At 48.3% G+C, this 24,098-nt stretch overlaps 1 protein-coding gene across 8 annotated transcripts in view; it reads left to right on the top strand.

Annotated features, from left to right (window-relative positions):
• The first annotated feature begins 447 nt into the window (after nt 1–447).
• IGSF3 (immunoglobulin superfamily member 3) overlaps nt 448–24,098 on the top strand; it is a 92,424-nt gene continuing 68,773 nt past the window's right edge. Inside the window, exons 1-2 of one of the 8 annotated variants that reach the window (XM_023641348.2) lie at nt 448–620; nt 1,289–1,954. In XM_023641348.2, coding sequence (XP_023497116.1) covers nt 1,912–1,954 — 43 coding nt within the window. In that variant the 5' untranslated portion in view covers nt 448–620; nt 1,289–1,911. Of the gene's footprint in view, nt 621–720; nt 872–1,288; nt 1,955–11,185; nt 11,253–11,571; nt 11,672–24,098 lie in introns of those variants that run through there. The other 7 variants (XM_023641346.2, XM_070267150.1, XM_023641347.2 and 4 more) reach the window with 7 other exon arrangements.

Below are 24,098 nucleotides of genomic sequence, written 5' to 3' on the forward strand. Positions count from 1 at the left end.
AATTCCGTGTCGACTTCTGGGAAATGCTGTCCCAGAGTGAAGGGCGATCTGGGGTTCCACTGCTGTTTATGAACAGATTCCGTTTCTGCAAAGGGCTCTGCTTTTGTTTCCCGGACAGAGGACGCGCTCCCCTGCCGCCCTCGCCAAGGCTCCTGGGTCCTTCGCCGGCCTTCGGGAAGCGCCTGGCGGCTCGCCCGCGGCCCGGCCGTCTGCGTGAGAACCCCGCAGGAACTTTCGGGGCTGCCGGCCCACGCGCCAGCCGTGCCAGGTCCTCGGGTGGACCCGGCCGCCAGCAGGTGCGGGCGGGCGTCGCGGCGACACCCGACGCGCCTCCCCGGGCCGAGACCCGCCGCCGGCTCCGCAGGGAGAGGCAGGAAGGGGGAAAGGACGCGGGGCGGGCCCGGGGGCGGAGCCTCTCGCCGCGGCCGCCGCCTCACCCCGCGCTCCGCCAGCCCGGGTGCATTGGGCCGGACTGGAGGGGCGGGGCCTCGGGCGGGGCCGGAGCGCGGCTGCTGGTGCCGCTGCGGGAGGAGCGGGAGGAGGCGGGCGTCCCCGGAGGCGTGTGCCGGCGCGGACGGACCGACCGACGGAGGAGTAGAGGACGAGAGGGCCGGCGCCAGGTCAGTGTCCGGTGGGAGCGGGCGGCGCGGGGAGGGGCGGCGGCGAGGGGAGCCGGGAGCCGGCGGGAGGGAGGTGGGGAGGGGTGGCGGCGGGCCCGGCGCCGGCTCCGCTCGGGGGTCGGCCCGAGGGCCCTCCTCTGGCCGGTCGGGCGCGCGAGGAGCACGCCCCGGTAGCAGAAAGCGGAGCCCCGGCCTCCCTTCTCCTTCTGTCTCTTTTCTTTCCAATCAGCGAAAAATAAACACCCAGGAAGGTAAAACAATAGCGGGGCCACCTGGGACGCGGCGCGCAGAGCTCCCACGTTTGGGGCGGGGGCCGGGGGTGGAACCGGGAGTGGCCGCCCCACCGCGGAGCCCCTTCCCGATTTGCCCCCGCGGAGGGTGGGGCTCCCCGCGGCGTCGGGGCTCGGTAGCAGGCGAAAGGAATTCCCAGGAGTGAAGCATTTGCTGAAAGTATTGCAGGAACAATCGGGCTTCCACAATTGTCCTGCTCTGGACAGGGAAACTGAGGCGGAGGCGCGTGTAGCGACTTGCCCAAGGTCAGAATGCCAAGGTTGACTGTCGTGGTCCAGGAGCGGGACCCCGGCGTCCGGACCAGCTCAGCGCTCAGCCCCTCTCGGTTTGGCGGCGATTGTGTTGCCTTTGATAAATCTCTGTTGTGTTTGTTTTAGAAATCTGCTGGCATTGTGGGACCGCTTCAGGGCTGCCGAACGCCAACTTGCTTCGTGTGTTCTGGGCAGGTCTGGGGCAGGTGGCAGCTTCCGTGACCTAACATCATGGATGGAGACCGACTCTTTGCTGAAGAAGTCAAAACAGTCGATGCCAGCCGGGGCGATTTGGCTGTCAAAGGTTTTGACAAAACCTGCTCTGTTCCCTCTGGGGAATCCGAATGAGGGAGATTACAGACACCTTCACTGGGAAGCCAAGGACATTTCTGTATAATCAGTGGATGAAAGGATTTTCTCAGACTCTTCTTTTCCCCTTTTCCTTGAGGATTAATCCACTGCAATCTACAATTCCAGTGCAAACCTCAAGGCACACGATGTGCCAGAAGCCTAGAGCGCTTTCCGAATTGTTCTGGACCCTTCTTTAGCATAGGGGAGTTTAACACCGGCCACCCGCCGCCCCTCCCCCCACTCCCTCCTGCTGATCTCTTCTCTTTAACCTGTTTTCATTTTCTAAGTTCTGTTTCCAAAATTGTCCTCTGGAGCTATAAGTGGATTGCCAGACATGAGAGATTAAGTACTGGGAGAAGAGGAAGCGCCCTGGGTTGTGTCTCCTCTTGGCTGCCGACATGAAGTGCTTTTTCCCAGTGCTGAGCTGTCTGGCTGTGCTGGGTAAGTGGCGCTGCTTATCAGTGCGATCGATGTGAAAGTTTAACCTGCTGTTGGTTCGTGCAGTTCCTTGTGGTTCTTTCCCATCCACACTCGGCTTTGGGGGACACCGGGAGGCGGCCGGTGTGTGTCACAGGTTGGAATAGAGTACCAAAAGGCCTGTTTCTGACCCTTCCACTGGAGGGATGGTGGAGTAACATGTTTGTTGTCTTTGAGAAGGAACATTTACTGTCCTTAAAGTGTCTGTCCCAGGCCTTGCAGTGAGGTCCCCCATCTGCACATCGGTGGGCTAGGGACTGCATGTGGATCGTGGGCTGGTTTCTTGTAGTAGTATAAACGTGGGGCTTCAGTATCTTCACTTCTGTGTTGGTCCGCATTAGTTTCTAATCCGAAGTGGCAGCATTATTTCCACTCTGTTGGGAAAGTTGGTTTGGTGACAATGATGGTGGTTTTTTTGAGGGGGAGTAGGTGTGGGTAGAACAGGGAGTTGAAGGAGTGCTCTGCCTGCCTAAGTGGTCTGTAGACCAAAAACGTTTGAGCATACTAGTCATGTGTCCCCTCCCCAAGGACGCTCTGATAGGCATAGTTCTGGGAGGAAGAGAGACTGGAGGAATTGAAGCTGCCTGGGAGGGGAGGTATTAGGATTGGTTTCTCTGCCCCCTACAGAAGGTCAGAATGCTTGGAGTGGGACAAAGAGACTGTGGCCCCGAGAGGCGATCTCTTGTCACCTCTCTTAAGGATTCCCTCCCCACTGAAGAGGCCCCTCTCTGCCTAACACTCATCCATTCTCAAATTTGCCATTGAGCACCGTCTTAAATGTGGTATTTTAGGACACGTCTGGAGTCTAGGATAAGTTCCCTGGCCAGAATCTGGTGCATCCTGTCTCTTTCCATGAAACACATGAGCACACCCATGAGCACACTGCCCGCCCTCTGTATGGCCTGGTCCCTGCATTCAGAAGAGGTCGTCACTGCTGCCTAGGGTGTCTGCATCTCCAAATCTAGGTGACTTGCATTTATGGAGCTTATTTGTGACCTACTGGCAGTGGAGATTGTATTCATGCGTTGTCTACACCCTTGCAAGAATTCACAGATGGGTGGAAGGAGAATGGACTTTGGAGTTAGAGAGCCTGAGTTTGGATCTCAGCCTCACCGTGATTGATGCCTGAATCTCAGTAAAATGGGATGATACCTCCAAGGGCTATCTTGACAGTTAAACGCGCTGAGGTGTTCTAATCATCTTAATTGCTTTGAAAAATGTCTGGAACACATAATAAAAGTGTTCAGTCAGTGGTTCTCAAACTTGGGTGCATGTTGGAATCACTGAAGGAGCTTTTAAAAATCCCGGACTCCAGGTAGCAACCCCAGACCAATTAAACCAGATTCTCTGGGAAGGTGACCTGGGCATCAGTCTTTCAGCTCTCCTGGGTCATTCCAATGTGTAGCCAAGTTAAAGAACCGGTGTGTGAGTTCCTTAGTGCCAGCCCTTTCGGCTCCAACACACACACAGACGCACCGCCTGGCACCAAGTTTAGTCAGTCTTCTGTCCAGGTGTGGGTTGGGCTGCAGTGTCTTCTGGATGCTCAGGCAGAGTCAGGAAGGCAGGTAACCCTCCGTTTGCCAGTCCTCAATGCTGAATTGGTATTTGTTACATGGTATTTGTCATTCACTTAGTGTCTGGATTTAAATCAGTAATTAGTGATTCATGTGGATTCAAGAGGACAAACAAGGAAAGCCCTCTGGGAGGTTTGGGCATGGGGTGGGGTTGGGTGGCTACTGTGGGAAAAAGCTGAGTGGAAGGGTGGGGCCCAGGGCAGGAGAAAGAGCCGCCAATGGGAAATAAGGAATTGTGACATTTGTGCCTTTTGTTTCTTGTGGCTGCGCAAGAAATGTCAGGCTGCCTGCTGGTCCCCTTGTGGTTCCTGCTCCCGGCCGCCCTATGCAGTGGAGCTTGGGCCCTGACACCGGGCACTGTTATCTTCCCTCCATCCCAGCCTCATGTCTAATGAGGTACCGTGGAGGAAAACAAGTGTTAGGGTGGTGCTGAAGGGGAACACTCACAGACCAGACGCAGGTGAGAGTGGGACAGTTTAGAACTGTGGGTGTGCATTGTAATCTCTGCCTGGTTTTGTGAACCCCACTGATGAAATCTCGTCTTTTCTCCCCGCTTGATGATTCTCAGTGGGGCAGAAGGGAGCCTTGCCACTACCTTTTTAACCTTGGGGAGCGAAAGGTGCTTGGGGAGGGAATAAAACCCACATTGGGGTCTTATTTCCTGCCTGCAGTCTAGTGTGGTCTGATTCGTGCGTCAGCATTCTTGTTGTGTCATGCAAATTAGTGTGTAATGTGAATTTAAAGCAGCAAAGAATCCCTGTGGGTCACACACCTGGAATAAAATTTTGTTTGTAAAAAGTGGACTAAGGCTAAGTGCTCTGCAAAGTGAGACTGATTCGGGTGCCATCCTCTAGAAATGGCAATTTGAGTTAGAAAACCCTGTGACAGTATGTGAGGGGATATACAGGGTCAATCTCCGAGATTCCTGCAACTCCCTCGACATCATTAGACCTGTGCTTGCTGTTCCTCTCCTTTGCCAGTGTCTAGGAGTTGGATCAGGTTCCACTTTTCCTGCCTGTCTGGGTGCTGATCCTGCCCATGTCCTTGTCCTACTGAAGCCACTAGGGTACTGATTCTTGTCCTCTTGACCACTGTGTCTTGTTTCTTCCTATTGCAGCTCTGGTTGCCACACCCAACTTGGGAGCCATTGGCTGGCACGGCCACCCTTGTTCCAATTCCAGAGCCCTCCTGAGCCTGGGCCTGGTTGAGCCATGAGGATAGTAAGCTGTCCACTACCGAGAATGTGTGGAGCCAGAGGGGCAGAAGATGAGAGAGAGAGAAGGGGCTGCTGTGAATGTGGCATGAGTGCGAAAAGAGGGAATGAGGAGAGAAAGGTGGTTGAGAGGCTGTGCCTGTATCTCGGAGCAGCCTGTGTAAGTGACAGTGACATGGAAAGATGACAGCAAAGTGGGAGAGAGAGAATAGGATTTGTGTCTGCAAGACAGGAAGGGAGTAATCAGGAAAGATGAATATAAGCTTTAGGCACATAAGGCAAATTTCGATTTTTGCATAGCCGTGAAGTATTATGCCTCCCAGACCAGTGCTGATTTTGCAAACAAGATGAAATAGCTTTAAAAGTGTTAGCAATGAAAATGTAGGAGGTTGGGACATCTCTGGATCAACACAGGAGAATTTGTAGATGCTAATGATCATTTGTGTGCTTCTCCAGTGGGAGAGAATTTCATTTGTAGAGTTTGAGAGGCCTCTTGTTTGAATAGGATGGGACTGAGGAAGTGATCACTTACCTCCCAGTTGGTTAGGGAAGACTTCTTAGGGGAGAGGCCAGAGGGTGCTTCCAAAAGAGATTGAAAGGAACTTTGATGTTCTGATGGTAGTGAGCTCAGAGGCAGGCCTGGTGTGATCAAAGGCAGGAGAGAAGGAAGAGGCAGAGGAGAGAAGTGAAGTGGCTGGGGACAGGCGGGGGAAGGCTTCTGAAGCAGGAGGTTGAGGATCATGATTTATTGATGAGCCGACACCTCTGTCCCAACAGTTGTTCCAGAGGTAGTGCACTTCCCTTTCCTGAGGACCATTTTCAAGGATGCCAGAGAAGGGAGTTCTTGTCTGAAGGACCAGACTGGTTAGGATGCCATTCAACTCTGTGTGCACACATCACTTCTGCTTACATCCCCATTGGCTAGAACTTGATCATGTGACCATACTTTGCTGCAAGGGAGGCTGGGAAATAATATCCTTACTTCTGAGTGTCCAGCTAAAAAGTGGGGGTTCTATTACTGTAGAGGAAGGAGAGAGCAGATTTTGGAGGGACAGCTGCTGGTCTCTGGTGTAGTCACAAAGCTAGTAAGTGGCAGAGCAGGGTTTTGAAGCCAGGACCATTTGGTTCAAGTTCTGTGTTCTTCCACCTAACAAACTGCTCCCTCTGTGTATGCAGCCCAGCCCCTGACCTCTAAGAAACCTTGTTGGGAAGGCCTGAGCTAGGTGAACCCACAGTTGTTACATGGGAAGCAACATAAATCAGCATATAATTAAATACTCAATGTGGTGGTCTTAGCAGTAGTACTGTAGTGTTTATAGGATGCTTATGTGCCAGTCACTGCTAAACACTTTATATAGCATGCCTTTCTATATAAGGTGCTTAAGGACCAAGTCTGTCCTGTTCCTTACTGGAGCCCCAGAACTCAGCCTTGTGCCTGGCACAGAGTAACTAGGTGTTCACTTAATTTTTTGTTGAATCAACAGTTTCATGAGGTTAAGTGCTGTTTATTGGCTCCCTTGATCAAGATGAGGAAGTTTAAGGTTTAGGGAATTTAAGTCATTTTGCTCAGAAGAAAAGAGCTAGAAATTGGCAGAGCCTGGATTTGAATCTAAGTTTGGCTGGCTATAGAGCTTTTGATCTATTCCACCAAACGGGTTCTTAGCCTTTTTTGTGCTGTGGTAGTCTGGTAAAGCCTATGGACTCCTTCTTAGGATAGCATGTTAAAATGCATAAATAAAAATAGACAGGATAACAAAGGAAATCAATTTATACTGAAATACAGCCATCAGATTATGAAAAAACAAATCTGTGATATAGCAATATGCTTTTTTAATAGCACATTAAATAACAAGCTCTAACAGCAGGTCTAACAATTACTGTAATTATGGCATAGCAAAGAGTGAAAATGACGTTTTGAGGTATCTACACCAAACTGTGATGTGTTATGAAAGTGTATGTGATTTCTATTGTGACAAAGTCACAGGTCCTGCAGACATTACCATGATGGTTGCCTATGTTCATAATCAAAGGAACAGTTAACATTTACTTGGAGATTAGTGGAAATAATGATGTAATTTTTTTTCCCCATTCAAGTTCACATACCTCCAGAATTCTGTCCATGGACCCCTGTGAAGTTCAAAGTCAAGTTCAATGTAGGTGGTAGTCGTTGGGAAGAGGACTTGGGCTGGGCTTCAGGAATGGGCAGGGTTTGACTGGGGAGGGCATTCCATGCTCAGCAGAGTCCTGAGAACGCAGAGGAGTCAGCAGTCATAATGGTGATAGAGTGGCCCTTTAGGGTTTGGAGAAATGACTGTCACTGGTTTTAGGGACAGTTCATGTGGGATGATGTGGACACAGAATTGGCTTAGATTGTAATGAGTTTGGGATTTGGGCTTAGATTGGGTCTCTGGAGCCCAGGCAGACCACTTCCGCTGAGCCCTGGCCTGGGAACTAAATTAAATGGCTCCACTTGCTCTCCTCCCGTGGTCCCTGGCCTTGTGCATCCCGAGTTATGGCTCCTTGATTAATATTTTCAGGTTCCTTTGGGAGTTTCTTTCACCGTGATTGGACACCTGTTTCTTCGCAGCTTCAAAGTGAGCACAGCTATTCCTCGTAAAGAGTTGGTTTTTAATTTAAGGAAATTTAGGACACCTGTGTGTGAATGCCCCTGATTTTCATAGAAATGAGTGGTTGCATCAAAATCAAGCTTATATTTGTGGAAAAATCACATATTACCAGATTCCCTCATCAAGAATCCTTTATTAAGTGACTAATTTTGGGCCATTGTGGCAGGTACTTAACAACGACCATGGCAATGGACCTCCCTTAACCGGAATCCTCAGTTAAGCAGGATTTTGTTTTTATTTATTTATTTATTTATTTATTTTTTGAGGAAGATTAGCCCTGAGCTAACTACTGCCAGTCCTCCTCTTTTTGCTGAGGAAGACTGGCCCTGAGCTAACATCTGTGCCCATCTTCCTCTACTTTATATGTGGGACACCTACCACAGCATGGTTTCTTACTAAGCGGTGCCGTGTCCCCACCCGGGTTCTGAACCGGCGAACCCAGGGCCGCTGAGAAGGGGAATGTGCGTTGTGCCACCGGGCCAGACCCTGTTTTTATTTTTGAACTCCACCTTTCAGGAAGGCAAAAATCACAAGATGTGGTAGCAAGGATTTGTTCTAGAAATTAGCTTCCAGGCCACAATCAGCCCAGTCTCTACATCTTCCGCATCTGTAATTATAGTAGCAGGAGAGAATGATGAGCCTCAGGGCACTGCAAGATCCTAAATCAAAGATTAAATTATATTAACTCTACCCAGGCTGGAAAGTGGTCAGATGTATTTTAAAAAGCTTTATAAGAGGCTTTATAATAACGAGAGTTGAAGCAAAGTTTTTGCCTAACCGTCTGTTAACCCTCTAATTAAATTCACCCAAATACCCTATTCCCCATCATCCAGGTGACCCGAGCTCTGCTGAACACAGCCCTGGTCCTTGCTCTCTAGGAGATGATAATCTCAGGCCAGCAATAAAACAAATGGTAAATCACTTTGCAAATGGACAGGAAGACATTGATATTATGTACTCTCTGAGGATGGCGTCTATTAGGGAAAGAGAAGCGAGGCAAGTTTGTTCTTGTTTTCAGCTCAGCAGGAGAAGTGAGGGAATTCTTTGTGCAGGAGAGGGACGAAGCTGGAGTTGCTCATGTGTGGTCAGTCTGGAAAGGCTTTCTGGAAGGGCTGGCATGTTAGGCATTTCTTAAGTAAGAGAAGAGTGAGGTCCAGGCAGAATTGTGGGGTGTAGGATACCCTGGGCATGTGGGGCTGCTTTGAGAAGGCTTCTAAACATGGAGAAGCCTGAGTGTCTGTGGGCCAGGGCCCTAAAGATGCTGGTTGGTAAGAATTGGAGCAGTTGGTTGGCAAAAGGTCTCGGTATTTGGGCCAGAGACAGATGGAAGATACCAGAGAGTTATTAAGTGGATATGCTGGAGGACCAAGGGCAGAGGTGACCAGGGAGAGCAGGAGGTGTCCCTGGAGTGGGGAGTTCAGGAGGGAAGTGAAGGGGACATGTTCTGTATCAAAAGAAGAGCTTTTGTGTATCCATCAACAAATCGTCAGGGCAAGAACATTCTAACAAAACTGTAAACTCAAAGAAGCTCATATCCAGTCTTCCAGTGGTGCCTCTTCCCCTCATCTTCAGGACCCTGCCCCTTTTTAAAACAGGGAAAAAAAGTCTGATACCAGTTTATGTTTTTTCCCATTATGATTCTTTGATGTGGTGGAGTATGTTAAGTTGGCATTATTTTTGTGGATTTAGTACTGTTTTTCTTTGTAACACCTGTTTCCCCATACTCCGGAGTGCTGTCCATGCCTCCTTTTTCATGATGACTTCTGAGAACACCGTCTCTGCCCTCACAGGGCACTGGATCCCGCCTGTGGTATGTTGTTGACAGAGACATGTCATGAGGCGAGCTTCTAACTTCCTTCTCATGGACCCCTTTTATTAACTTCCTCTTCCCCAGGAGCGCCATAAGTTTGAAATCTTCTGTCTCCCAGACAGACAGCAAGTATTAAGTAGTAATCAGTCTGTTTTCATATGTGATAACTAGTGTGATGGCTCACACTTGATATAGTCCAGCTCTAAAACAAAATTAGCCTGGTGCTCAGGGTTGCCGAGGACCAGAGGACACACTTAGGCAGGTGGTGTCATTGTTAGGTGTTTTTGAAACCTCTCCAAGTGTTACTTTGCGATCTTTAGGGAGCTTGGGTAATCTAGGTGGTGTTTGGCCATTGACTGGTTGCGTTGGTGACCTTGATTGACTTTGCTAGGAAGGACTTTGAGTAGGAAGAGGAACAGGAGGCTTGGAGGTGAGAACCATCCATTGCCTCAGGTCAAACCACGCCTACCCTGTCCTGGCCAGGTATAACATACTTCTTTTTTTTTTTTTAAAGACTTCCAGAGAATGAAATTTCACAACCTCTTAGGTGTAATACCCTCATCAGGAAATCTTAATTTTCCCTGAAGATTTGATTTGAATTAAGTCTTCATTTAAAACAGCGAATAAAGTGCTTTATGGTAAAATCTTTTATAAAAGTAAGGTGATGAGAGATTGGTTTCAATTTCAGAGAGTAGCTTGTATTTGTTTGTATGTTTGCTTTAGTTTTTTGAATTTTCTTTTTTTTGACATATGTAACATGTAAATGTAGTTCTCTTGTGAAAAATCCAGGCAGTTCAGACAGAAAGTAGAATGTGAAGGCTCTCCTCTCCATCCCTTGTTGAGTCTGATATATGCTCTTCACAGTTTGATATAGATTCTTCCAGATCTCTTCGATAATTTCTATGCCTATACTCACACAAATGGAGATTTTTTTTCCTGACGTAAATGGAATCATACAGAACATATTGTTCAACAGCTTGATTTTAAAGAGGTGATTTACTTCGCTCTTTTTTCAGATTTAATTTTATGGCCATATCAGAACTTATTTGGTTATTTTATAGCTAGTTGAAACTGTAATTTGTGGACTCGTTGGGGAGTAGTGAGCCTCACTCGATAGCTATATAACGGAATAATTTTGTCTTGCTGTATCAAGAGCAAGAGTCATAATAAAAACACTACCCTTAAATTTTAATGCATTTAATGAAAATAATTGACTTGTTTATTCTGAATATTTTCTCTAAAAATGTAAATTTAACAAATTAAGCACATGTATTTTAGCGACTATTTTAGTTATAATTTTGAAATTATGTTGAATTAAAATAAAGCCTGTTTAAAACTTAAGAGGACAACCATAAATTCTGGGTTTCATGTCTAATTCAGTCAAGGGTTCTCGTTTGTTCAGAGACTAGGAAAAAACTGAGAGAAGTTTTCCTGCATTTTCAATTCCTAAGTGCTTCCTCCATTTAGAATGAACTGGACTCGACTAACCTCTAAGGCCGTGGCTACCAGACATTTAAGACCTTCACCCCAAGGAAGAGAGCTTTTTTTCCTCCAGCCCTGCAGAAGCAGCGATGGCTGTAAAAGATTATCATTTCAAAGTGCTGGGTTGCTTCTCAAGTTCACTGATACTACTTTCTTTAAAACCCCTGGAGCAAAAGCAGGTTTCTTAGATGATTCGCCTTTAGACCTGATTTTTAAAACAGTTGCTACTTCGGAGGGATGGTTGTTGGATTCACGTATCACAGTCAACCCTTCTTAAACGTCAGGGTTTGACCTGCTACCACCCATCCCACAACCACTGTTCTGTTAGAATCTACTTACGATACTTCCCTAAAAAGACTTTGCCTCGGTTCATTCGGCAAATATTTGAGTGCTTGCCACAAGCAGTCATTGTTCTGTTATCTCAAATGCCAGGAATTAAAAGCTAAAATCATGACGAACATTTTAAGTAGTCGCCTGATATGTATTTTTAATCTTCAATAAATAGAAAGATTAATTAAAACACTCTGACATTAGGGAACTCTTTTCTATTCCTAAGGTAAGTCTTTTTTCTATTACTTAACATCTTTTCTTCCAGTTTTGTTCTCATCTCTTCTTTAGCCACCATGAATTACAAATACTTTGGGCAGCTCTGGTGAAGGGCCCTTTAGGAGTAAGAGATGAATACCAGTGATGGAGGGAGATTGGGAGTGTTGGGGGGGTGGGGGTGGGGGGGAGGCGCGGGTAAAGGCAAATTCTTTCTTTTGAAAATCTGCAAATATCCCCGGTCTTGGAAATGTGGAATGTCCTTATTAACTGCTGGGGAAATTGTCTGTCTGTGGGAATTGGGAATTTCATACTTAGTTCTGAATTTCTAGGAAGAACAAAAGAGAAATAGAGCAATCATGTACTTCCCATCAGACAGGAGATGGCATCCACACCAGGCTTCCCTGAGGACCCCGTGTTGGAGGTGTGGTGGTAAGGTTGATGTCTCTCCCACCTTGTACTTGGCCTCCCTAGTTCCCTACAGAGTGACTCCTCTTAGGGGGCCGTGGGAGGGGAGGCTTTGGGGACAGCTCAGGGTCCCACGGTTCGGCCTGTTTTCCAGGAGCTGCTGTGTCAGCTCAGTGGGGTGTCAGCTCTTCCAGATCTCTACCTTGCCAGGTACCCTCTGCCGCCCTGGGGTTGGCCCTAAGAAGGGAAGGATCTGTACTTTTCTCCACTGTCACTAGTGCTTCTCCCTTCTCCATGAGTCCTCTAGGTCTGCAGGTCCCAGGCAGGTTGTAAACTGTGCCTGGTGGAAGTTGCCTTAGCCCCAAGGCAGGTGGCCCATGTTCCCCAGAACCTCTGTGCAGGGTCGTCCTTTTGCCAACAAGCCCCACTTCTCAGAGGCTTTTCCGCTTTTTCTCATCGGTTTTGTTCCACAGTGGTTTTGTGTTGGTTGGGAGATGGATGGTCTGTTGGGAATGCTGCTTCCCAGATGGACATGTCTGTGAGTCTATGAGGAGTGCAGATAGAGTCATTCTAGGCTCACCCCCAAACTAGACAACTCTCTGTGACATTGTTTAGAAATGATTTGCTGAACAGTTTCTTAATGTCCTCTGAAGTTTCGGTACAAAAGATAGCTTGCTGAACAGTTTTGCAATCTGTTTCTGGTATTTCATTTCAAGAAAGCAAGATCACCAAGCACTCTGCTAGCTCTTTCTCCTTCCTCTGTGAGAGCGGGTGATGGCCTCTTGCCCGGTGTTCTGGCACCTCTCTGGCTGGGAGGAATGACGTCCGTCACTCCTTTCTCACTCTCATGTCGTGAATCCAGCTCTTAGGACTAGCTCTCCACCCTGAGCAGTGGACTTGTAGAAGGGAGAAATTAGATCGAGAGCTACTGTGCCTCTACGCTTGAATTTGTTTTGGAAGAGTCTTTGCAGATCTCATGCTTATTCCTCTTGTTTTAAAGGAGAATTATTCTGGAGGTGATGAAAAGACTGTGATAGCCTGGGTGGTGGGGGAGGGGGGCGAGTGCAAGGAGGACTGGAAACCGCCCCTAACTGAAGGGAAAGAGACTCTGATGTACATTGTCTTTGTTTTAATGAAAACCTGACGCAATACAAAGATTTGCCTTTCCACTCTTACCCCCACTGCAGAAGAGCTGTGATTTCCCATATTTGGAATTTGGGGAGAGCCAGGCCTTATTTGAGGACAAGGCCAGATTCAATCTTTGCTTTGGGGGAAAGTAAGTATGAGAGCCTTGAGGGCTGTGGTATTTATGGTGAATCTGTGATTACTGTATGTGCCTCCTTGTCATAATTTATTCAGCAGTCCTGATGTCCTGGAGCTGGTGCAGTGCCCATCAGTAATCTGACTCTTGTTTTCTTCTGCATATTTTCCCTTTTGCAAATATATAGGCATTTGGCTTTAATCAAGTAAGCTTTTACTCTGTCATCTGTAACCGGGATGACTGAAGTCATGTGGAGGATTTTAAGTAACTAATCTCTTAAGACATTCAGAGCATAATCTCCGCCAGCCCCGATCATCCTGCTTGCATCCAAGAGATTTGCAAAGTTCTGCAAAGGAGGCAGGACAGGACTTTGGCATCCTTCGGAGAGACCGGGTGTCCTCCTTGCTGGCAACAGGTTGTTTGTTGCTTTTGGTGTGGGGACAGGGCCTGCTGATCATCTGCTCTGTTAAGAGCATTCAAGATGCTCCATGAATGTGACCAGTGTGTTACTAACTCTCTGTGCTGGGACAGAGAACAGTGACAGGCCAAACATGCATGATGATACTGTCTGAGCTCATTGGTGTCTGTGCAGTGTGTCCAGGGCTGGTTCTCACAGAGATGTTGCAAAATAGATAAGGGGTCTGCTGGTCAGTGGTGTTCACCGACACTTTTCATTAAATTATATCGGGTCAATCAAAAGGTCAGGGGTGCAGGATCTAAAGTTTTCACGTGCTTTGCTTATAATTTGAATGTGACTTCATATATGTGTTGTTGGTTAGACTAAACTGGACTACAGTTGCTCTTCAAATTGTCATTTCTTCATTTTCTTTTTTCCACCCGCTTTCTGATGTTAGCTCAGGTTCTTGCTACCAGAAGTGTCCTGCAGAAGAATTGGGTGACTATTGCTCTAAGTGCAGCCTTTGATACTTTCGCTTAACGAGGTGATAAAATACCTAACAATGTAGACTAATGAGGAGGGTTAGTTGGAATTAGTAAAATGTCTGAATTACCAAATATTTTTCAAGAACTTCATTGTTATTACTCTAGTAAACACTGTAACTCAAACTAGGCTAACAGAGTGCCTAATAAAGATCCTTGGGGGATCCTGCTTCAGGAGAGCAATAAGAATGATTTGCAATTAGCGTACCAATTGTTTATGTAAATGGCGAGTCTGAAATACTAGATTGTGCTTGAAAACAGTTTGTTCTCTTAAGTATTTTAAATAGTCCCTATGAAACCCCATGTATGTATGCCTCTGATGGTTTATATGTGGCATAAAGACCTGTTTTGCAAAGACCTAATTCAGCCTTATCAGCAATATCAGCAATTCCAAGCTAGTGAGGTCTCTGATCCTCACCTCCCAAGATTAGTTAGATCACTCTGCCAAATGCTTCCATAGCCCCGGTGCTTGTCACTTGTAACATGAATTAATAGGTTTAACAAATATCTAATGTGTTCTGCCACATGCTTGGCAGTGTGTTATGTGGAGGAGACGCAGTCATCATTCTTGTGTAGTTTATAGGCTAGCAAGAAGTCAAGCAGTTAACAAATAAATACAGTAGTCCCCCGTTATCCACGGGGAATATGTTGCAAGACCCCTCAGTGGATGCCTGAAACCGTGGATAGTACCTAACCCTACATATACTGTTTTTTCTGATGCATACATACCTTTGATAAAGTTTAATTTATAAATTAGGCACAGTAAGAGATTAACAGCAGTAACTAATAATAAAATAGAACAATTATAACAATGTACTGTAATAAAAGTTATGTGAATGTGGTCTCTTTCTCTCTCTCAAAATACCTTGTTGTACTGTATTCATCCTTCTTGTGATGATGTGAGATGATGCAGTCCTATGTGATGAGATGAAGTGAAGTGAATGATGTAGGCTTTGGGACATAGTATTAGGCTGCTACTGACCTTCTGATGATATGTCAGAAGGAGGATCACTGAGCCATGACGATGCTGATGGTTGGATGTCAGGAGCGGACAGTGTCAGTGGTTGGGAATCTGAAAAAGGGATGATTCATGTCCTGGGTGGGCTGAAGCTGGACGGCATGAGATTTCATCACGCCGCTCAGAATGGCATGCAATTTAAAAGTTAGAAATTGTTTATTTCTGGAATTTTGCATTTAATATTTTTGGACCATGGTTGACCACGTTACAGTAGCTGAAACTGTGGAAAGTGAAACCGTGGCTAAAGGGGGACTATTGTACACGTACAATTAATTACATTAGTGAAGCTAGACTGTTCTGGTTTTGTTTTATTTTTGAGGAAGATTAGCGCTGGGCTAACATCTGCTGCCAATCTTTCTCTTTTTTCGCTGAGGAAGGCTGGCCCTGAGCTAACATCCATGCCCATCTTCCTCTACTTTATATGTGGGACGCCTACCACAACATGGTGTGCCAAGCGGTGCCATGTCTGCACCCAGGATCCGAGCCGGCCAACCCCGGGCCGCTGAAGCAGAACGTGCAAACTTAACCGCTGTGCCACCGGGCTGGCCCGAGATTACTTTTTAATTAATGGTTTAAGGCACTAGACTGTAAGTTCCATCAGGACAGGGATTATGTCTGAGATGTTGGTTTTGGTGTCCCGGACCCCTCCTTATTCTGACATACGGTTAATATTAGGTTGAACCGAATGACATTGCCCTGTCTGTAGGTCAAAAATGGTTGAATATCAGCAGCGTCATACGGTTCTGATGCTAATAGTTCCCCAGTCAGTATGTATTGAATGCTGAATACATGTCGTAATCAATGAGTTTTTATAACAGGCTGCATTTAACACAGTTTTCTTTAGCCAAAGAAATGCCAGCTACAGAATTGGAAAAGGAACTCCAAAACTTCAAATAGCTAAAACTTGTGGGCCTGTGATGTAGACAGGGCATCAGTGGGACTTTAGAGCCTTGTGCTCAGTGTATTTTCTGTGCAGTTCTTGGTACACTTCCCAGTCAAGAGTGGAGGCGTGGGCATTTGGGGTCTGGAGTGCCGTCAGTAGCCCAGAGAATCTGGACGAGTGTGCTAGAAAGCTGAGATGGAAGGCAAAGGCAGGAGCAGCGGGCCCCAAGGAGGAAAGAGGGAGGAGAGACCTAGCAGCACAGCTGAAGGAGCCGTCCCTTTGATCCTGAGTGAAGGGAGCGCTTGATTTTCCGGCGCAGCCCTCCTGCATGCAGGGATTCACATTGTGCCCACCATGGGCTCAGTTACTTGCTAGGCGCTGGCATTCCTCACTGTGAGTCTCCTTTGTGCCTGATCGGTTGTGGGCTGGAAGCAGACCACTGGCCCATTGGAGGCAAGGGTTGAACTGAGGAGAAGGCCCAGCTGGGCCCTGCTGGGAGGAGCCCAGCACTCTGGCCTGGGGCCTGCTCCCTCTCTGTGGAACTGGGAGTCGGGCCCAGCCTAGGGTTTGGACTAGAGTTTCCGAAATCTCCTCTGCTAACTACTTTTTTGCATCTGTTTGGATTTTATGGCCCTCTTTCCCGTTTCTATGCACAAATGTCCAATTGTGCCACTCTATTATAATGCTCACTATTTTCTCACACCCACAGGATAATTTCTAGTTCAGCTCAATTCCACAGCTATTTGTTGAGCATCCTTATGTGCCAGCACAGGATGGGGGTGGCTAGTGAGGGAAAACACAAATATGTGACATTGTCCCTGCCTGTGGCGGACACTCTTGGTTGCCTACACAACAGCTATTCTTTTCTCTTCTTGATGGCAGAGCCCTGATTTGGCTTGAATGCCACGCCTCTCCACCCTCACTACTCAAGGAAAGATGACCCTGCTTCCAGCTCCAGGGTGAAAGCTGATTGATCTAACCTAGTCATGGAGGCCCATAGTTTAGACATGGGCATGTGACACAGTTTTGGCCAGTGAGATATGGGAAGTCTCCTGTGGGGATTCTGGGAAAGACGTCTTCTCTCTTAAAAAGAAACACAGAAGAGGGGACAGCTCCTTCCACTAGCTTCTTGGCAATGAGGCAGCCATCTTGTCACCATGAGGAAAGCAAGTCTGTTGAGGCCAACACAGGGGAAAAGATGGGAAGAACCAGGTCCTGATGACAGAGCCGTGGAAGACCGAGCAGACTGGCCTCCATCCTTCTTGTCCTCACTGTTTGTGCCAGTTGAGTTGGTGTTTTCTACTACTCGTAGTCAAAGGCAATCTGTGTTAGACACTCCCTCAAAGGAGCAGGAAATAAGATTGATTTTTATAGAACAATACAATTCAGATTATCATCAAAAGGTATACTATAGCCAGAGCCAGCGCTTAGCCCTGTGGTAAGCCAGAAGGGAGAGAGGTGAGTACATTGGTGGGAAAGGAGATTGTATTTGGAATGGATCCTGAGGTCGGATTAGGATTTGCGTAGGAAGGGCAGGAGGGCATTCCGAGAAGCGGATGGCATGAGCAGACCTGTGGAGACAGGAGTGGATGTGGCACTGTCAGAGAACAGTGAGGTTACGTCCTGACTAATTCCACAAGCAGATTCTAGAGCCCTGAGAACTGCAGGCTTGGAGGGGGACCCTCGATTTATGCAGTGGGGAAGGATCGTGGGCCCTTGAGCAGGGGAGAAACTCACCTTGGAGGGAGGATTAGGCAGCCATGTACCAGGCTGATGGAAGGAAAGAAAGTAAAAGCCGAGTGACCAAATTCAGTCATAGGTGGTGAGATTTGAGGTGAAAGCAGTAGGAAATGGGGGAAGATATCAAAGGAAAATTGTGAAGGAATCAAATAGCAATTTAAAGGTGGGTTGATTGAATATTGAGAAAGGGGGAAGTCTAGAAAATGGGTCTAAGTGTTTGAGTTGATGGCTTGGGAAATGACATAAAATGGAAATTTGGAAGGGGGGATCCATTTTAGGAAGATACTCTCTGGTTTTTGCCACTGGGGTTTTGAGGTAATAACGGAGGTTGTAAGTAATGAGACCTGGAATTCATCTGAAAATATGGGCTAGACCTTGAGAATGAGAGCTCAGGGCTTCAGATGATGTGGCAGGGACAGCCGCTCCCCCGATGGGCATACTCCTCCAAATTTCCCAAGTTTTGTTGGGTTGTGTGACTACCTTCAGCCAATAAAATGGGCGAGCAAGTGGCAGATGTCACCTCCTGGCCAAGGCAGCTGGGAGCCATGTATTCCTCCATTTCTTCCTCCTATGCCATAGCATCTTTGGGGCCAAGGGCCAGGGGCGGGGGTGTGGCCACAAGGGGAGGAGGGCTGCCCTTCCAGGGTCAGACTTTGCTCCAAATCCTTGAATAAGCCAGCCCTGAAGCTGTAGCAGAGTGGCATTGCTACCTGCTATTTGTGTAGGATCGAGGTGACATGTGGTCTTCAGGTCACACTTTTCTGCCTCCTTCTGACTTGGTCTGCTCAGAGGTCAGTGATGACTGAGCTAGAGCTGCCTGGCCGACTTTCACTCTCCCTTTGGGGCTCTTAGTGTTTTTGGAGGGCAAGTTTACTTCCTGGCTCCCCCAAGGCCCTTTAGCTTTCTGGGAATGGGGATCGCTCTTCATGACCAGTGCTAGCGAGATGGCTGCTCTCTCCATGGGTCGCCAGAATGTCAAGTGGCTTGCAGAGGGGAATGTTTTGGTGGCTGGTATCCACTGGTGCCCAGCTTGAGCATCTCGATCATCAGGTTCAAAGTGGAGTTTCAGGAAAAGTTCCAGACCTCCAGACTAGCTAAGAATGAGGTGCAAAGCTCATCTTTTTTAGTCTTTCCTACTCTCAAAAGATTCAAAATGTGCCTTTTCTTAAGGGCCCAGGAGTGTGGAGCTAGGCGCTTGGAGTGCCTGCTCTTTGTTGCAGGGCTGTGTCTGTTCACTTTGCCTGGCCGACTCATGCTGTTTTCCTAAGGGCAGAGGCCCCCGTGCAGTGCTGGGAGGCATTTGGCATCTGGTTTTCGTCAGGCAGCAGTAAAAGTGCAGATGCTGAATCTGATCTTGCTTTAAACCAAGCCGAGTTAGATGCAAGGGAGAGGCCTTTGTGAGGCGCCTCTGCTGCTCCGGGGGTGATCTCTGGTGCGTCCTGTTTCTCCTCTCACTGGAAACCTTGACTCCACAAACAACCAGAAGAAAGCCCTTCAGACCTGAGGATAGCTGGCATTGGCCACTTGGGCTTTTCTTTATGATCTGAAAGTTTCAAGACAGGGAGGGACCAGTGCTCTGTCTAATGGAGAGTTGGTGTTTGTATTATTCCTCCACTTTCAACAGAATAGAGGTGTCATAAATATTTGTTCCTGCCATTCTATTCATGAGCAGCCACTCTTGTTTTACCCACTGCTCTCCCTGCCTCCTCTGACAGGCCTAGAAGGTCTACGTCTACTCCCAGGAGGAGGATGCCCCTGGAGCTGTCTGCCAGCCTGGACTTTCCTTTGTCCATCTGTCCACCCAACCGACATTCAATAAGCTTTTGTTGTTGAGCCAGCAATAGGATTTGGGGCAAGCTACTTAACTATTCTAAGCTTCCATTTGCTATTCTGTAAAATAATGGGAGCTATTCATTTGGGTTATTGTGAGAATTACTTGGGGCCATCCGAGGAGAGCGCTCTGCATCCTGCCTGGTGCCTAATAAATGCTCAGTAAATGGTGGTTGTCGTTATTGTTGCCCAGGGCCAGGGCTGCCACCCTGGTCAGCTGCCTGGTTTCAGGTTGCCTTAGACACATGTGGCCATTTGGAGATTGGATTTAGGCCATAGTACATAGTTGCTGAGCCATAAAGGCACAACCTTTGGACCACATTGTCACCTCCCTCAGGATATCTCACTGTTTTTGTTTCAGTCTTGGTGAGGCCATTGTAGCTGGGCTCCAGAAATCTCTGAGCCATTGACTGAACACACCAGCCCACTGAGTGTTCCACAGCCTTGGCGTCATTTGATGTTGAGAGCATCGTTGGCCCTGAGGGGCCTCCTCACCCCATGGTTTGGGCTTTACTGCCTGGGTCTCACCTGCCCTTCAGCTTCCTCTTTTTTGCCAGCTGCCACACCTCGGCCTCTAAATGTCCGACCAATGAATACACCGTTTTTACTTGTACCCTCCTGCATCTACTCAAGCTCCTGTTTCTGTCGGTACCACTTGCCCGTTCTCTAGGATTCTGCTCATTTTGTGTTCTCTCCTGGCCTTTCAGGGAGCGGGGTTGGTGTTGTCTCACGTACTGTGCTGGCTTTCATCGAAAGAACCTGCACTGGCCATTTGCGTGTAAGGGAATGGCAGGGATCTAATGAGAGTGTCCTGGGGAAAATGAGTGATTTATCACAGGATGGCGGGCCGGGGGAGGGTTCAGGGCGATGTCTGTGTTACCTGAGTTCGGATCACCTGAAACACAGGCATCTAGCAGGCAAGGACGTGCTGGTTAGCCACCAGGCTTTCCTGATGGTGGCGATGACCCATGACCGGAGGGACCCACCGTTTGTTCTCCCAGCTTCCTTTGTTGTCCCAACTTAGCTGCTGCCCACTCCATATTTCACCACTGACAGCTCACTTGATTCTGCCTCTGGCAGTCTTGGTTTACTGTGAATACTCCTCAGTGGCCACTTTCTGCCTCATTCCAACTCCCTTCCTGTGAAGTGAGGAAATTCTCGCCTTGGCTATTTATGAGCCAGAAACTAAGCATGTTGGCTGGTAAGTGTGTTATGCTAAGAGAAACTTTTAAAAATTTGACATAATAAAGAACTGGCACCCATTCATTTCCAAGCCTTTTAAAGTTCCTAGAAAGTTCCATTCTCTTTTTGACCCCACTCCCCAGAAATCTCCAGCTTCCTCCTAAAGATAATGATAATGGCATTTAACCAGAAGCCAGGCAAAGGAATGCTCTGTCCTGGCGCCTGTGGGAAGTGGCGGAGAACTGCTGGAACTTGTGTTCCATGTCACAGAGCCCAAGGGTTCAAACAGCCCAAGGGAACAAATCACAGTGTGTTATAAAGGAGACTTTGTCCTGCTCCAGCTCAGCTCTGTATTTAAGTGACGACTGTGCAGGGCGTTATGGGAAGGCACTTAAATGACCCCTCGTTAAGGTAGAGGAAATGAGAGGCCTGGAGGCCACAGCCAGGCTGGTCTTGAGTGAAGTGGTCAAGTCAGCAGCTGTCTGGTCCTCAGCCCTCCCTGCCCTCTCTGTCCTGTCCCCAGTCTCCACCTCCCCGCTCACTCCCGCAGCCACATCTGTGGGCTTCCCTCCACCCCCTCCACCCCCTCCATCCAACCCAGCTGCAGCCTTTGTCTGTTCTTCTCCCCAGTGTTTCATCCAGCTCATCCCTGACCTGGGCTGGTTGGAAGGTTATGGATCAGTAGAGTTGCTCGTTTACGTTGAGGAGGGGAAGCAGAAGCTGACGTTTGTTGAACCCCCATGTTGGTCCAGACTCTGCACCCACACACATTCTCTGACTTCATCCTTACAGTTTCGGGTCGGGGGCTGTTACATAGCCTATCCTGTACAGATGGGGCAGTTGAGGCTGGCAAGGTTATGTGATTTCTCCAAGTCACAGCCAGCATGGACCCCCTTTGAGCTCTAGTTAAGGAAAAGGAACCAGTATCATTTTAATCTGCTTTATTGTAGTATAATTTTCATCCAGCAAAGTTCAGATCTGATTTCTGTTACTACAGTTTTGCCCTGTCCAGCATGTGGTCCACATGGAATCCTGTAGTATGTAGCCTTTTGAATCTAGCTTCTCTCTCTCAGCTTAATGTTTTTGAGTCATCTGTGTGGTCGCCTATATCTAGTTCATTCCTTTTTATTGCTGAGTAGAAGTCCATTGTACGGCTATGTAACATTTTGCTTATCCGTTCCTCAGCTGTTGGACATTTGGGTTGTTTCCAGTTTTGGGCTATTGTGAACAAAGCTGCCATTCTATGTATAAGTCTTTGTGTGGACGCAGGTTTTCATTTCTCTAGGGTAAATACCAGGAGTGGGATTACTGGGTCCTATGGCAAGTGTATATTTAACTTTATAAGAAACTGCCAGATTGTTTTCCAAAGTGACTGCCATGTTCCTACCAGCAGTGTATGAAGGGGACCTGGTATGTTTGACTTCTAATCTAGGGCCTTTCTGGTCATACCATAGTGTCACTAGCTGCTGAGGTGTTAGTGGCTGATAATCTTGTTATAGTGTCCTGAATCTTCCCTTTTAACAGGGGATTTCTGGAGAAGTTTGAATGCTGGAGAGGTTTTCTCCAGGAGGGCTGTTGGTGCCTCGGGACAGCCTTCTCCTCTCACGGCTGCCCACCACTCAGACATCCTCCTGTACTGGCTTTCCTCCTAGCTATCACTTGGGTTCATAATTAAGATTCACCTATAGAATTCCTGTTGCTGTAACTGGGACCCATTTGCAGCCTGTGGACACTGGAACATTCTAAACCTGTATTGCTCACTTCCCCGGCTTTCATGGGCCCCACTGATGCTGTCTCCTGGCCAAAGCTGCATTTAGAGATACCCTCTGCCAGTGAAGCCCCGTGCAGATGCTGCTGGGACCCTTGGGGACATGGCCTCAGCATCCTCCTGCTTGCTCGGGTTTGCTGGTGTGCAGGGCTGTGTGGGTCAGCCGCTGCTTTACGAGCGTCTCAAGTCTAGAGCTTGATGCTCAGGGCTCTTCTTAACAGGCGGCCAGCCACTGCAGTTTCCTCCATTGCTTTCTTCTTAGGTCCCTGAGGTTTTAGCAGGGCCAAAACTGCACAGGGTCGCTGTCAGATCACAGTTGCCCTGGTGTGGTGTCTCGGGGAGATGGAGAGGAATTTGAAGAACATATGGTTGGGTTTACTTTCTGTTTATTTGTGCCAGCTTTTCCTGAGTGGGGACAGCTGATAATGGGTGTTCTCTGGTAGGGGTACAGATGAAGGAAGCGTGGGTCCTCCTTTCTTTCTTTTTTTTTTTGAGGAAGATTAGCCCTGAGCTAACTACTGCCAATCCTCCTCTTTTTGCTGAGGAAGAGTGGCCCTGAGCTAACATCCATGCGCATCTTCCTCTATTTTATACGTGGGATGCCTACCACAGCATGGCGGTGCCATGTCCTTACCCTGAACCCCGGGGCCACCAAGGAGTGGAACGTGCACACTTAACCACTGCACCACCAGGCTGGCCCCGGGTCTTCCTTTCTAAAGGATTGATGTCACCAAGTGAGAGCACTGAGCACAGACATTTGTTCTGCAGCGTGGGCCATAGAGCGGCCTCACCAAATCTGGGCCTCGGGTTTGGGGAGCATGGAGACTAGCTGGAGGACCTGCCCACTGGACTGAAAAGACTCCCTCCCTTGGTGTGGGAAGTCCTGGTATCCTGCCCTTTCCCTGACTCCTTTATGATCTGACCTTTCTGCTCCTCAGCTTCCTCACTGTGGAATAGGCACAGTTGTCCCCATTGCACAGGGGGTTGGACGGTCAGCTGTACTGCACACGGGAAAGCTTCCTGTGCACGGAAAAGCCCTTCTTACATGCAGGGTGACGTGAGACCTGGCCTTGGCCCACCTCCTGCAGTGTGCTGGGGTGGGCAGGCCGGTCTCACACCAGGAAGCCACCTGCTCCTCCACTCCTCTGGGATTGCTGTGCCTGCACCCGCAGGAGGATGGGGCGTGGACGGGTGTGACTGGGGCAGGCTGGCCCCGGGCGATAATCAGCTGAGAATGGCTGGCCTCTAAGCACCCGGCATGCAAACTTCCTGCTTGCTCCCTCAGACTGACAGTAATAAATGCACAAAAGAGGAGAGAGCTACTGCCAACCAGCCAGGAGTTGAGGACGAGGACACAAAGCACTGTCAGTGGAGTGAGTCAAGGCTCCTGAAGGTCATGTGATGAATGTCCCTCCCCGATAGGATTTCTTAGTGACCCAGAGGCGTGAATAGAAGAGTAGTTGGGATTCAACAACGAGGACGTTCTGATGGCTGGATCTTTAGAAGAGGGAGGCTGTGTGGGGGACAGGGCACTGATCTGGGAATCTGGAGACCTGTGTTCTCTAAGCCCCTTTGTCAGGAACTAGTCGTGTGACCTTGGACGAGTTGACCTCAGTTTCCTTTGCTGTAGATGAGGGCGTAGGACCGGATGATGGACTCTAGAGCCCTCGGCAGCTTTCGCGTTGCATTTGGTGGATAAAGCTCCACAGAGGAGCTGGTGTACCACCCCAGCACCGCTCACTGTTCACGCTGGGCTTTTCGGACTGAGCTGTGCTGCCTGCACAGGTTTGCAGCCTCCTTTGTTACTGGATGGTAAATCCCTGTGGTTAA

This window comes from Equus caballus, chromosome 5, assembly GCF_041296265.1.
Source record: "Equus caballus isolate H_3958 breed thoroughbred chromosome 5, TB-T2T, whole genome shotgun sequence".
Taxonomy (NCBI): domain Eukaryota; kingdom Metazoa; phylum Chordata; class Mammalia; order Perissodactyla; family Equidae; genus Equus; species Equus caballus.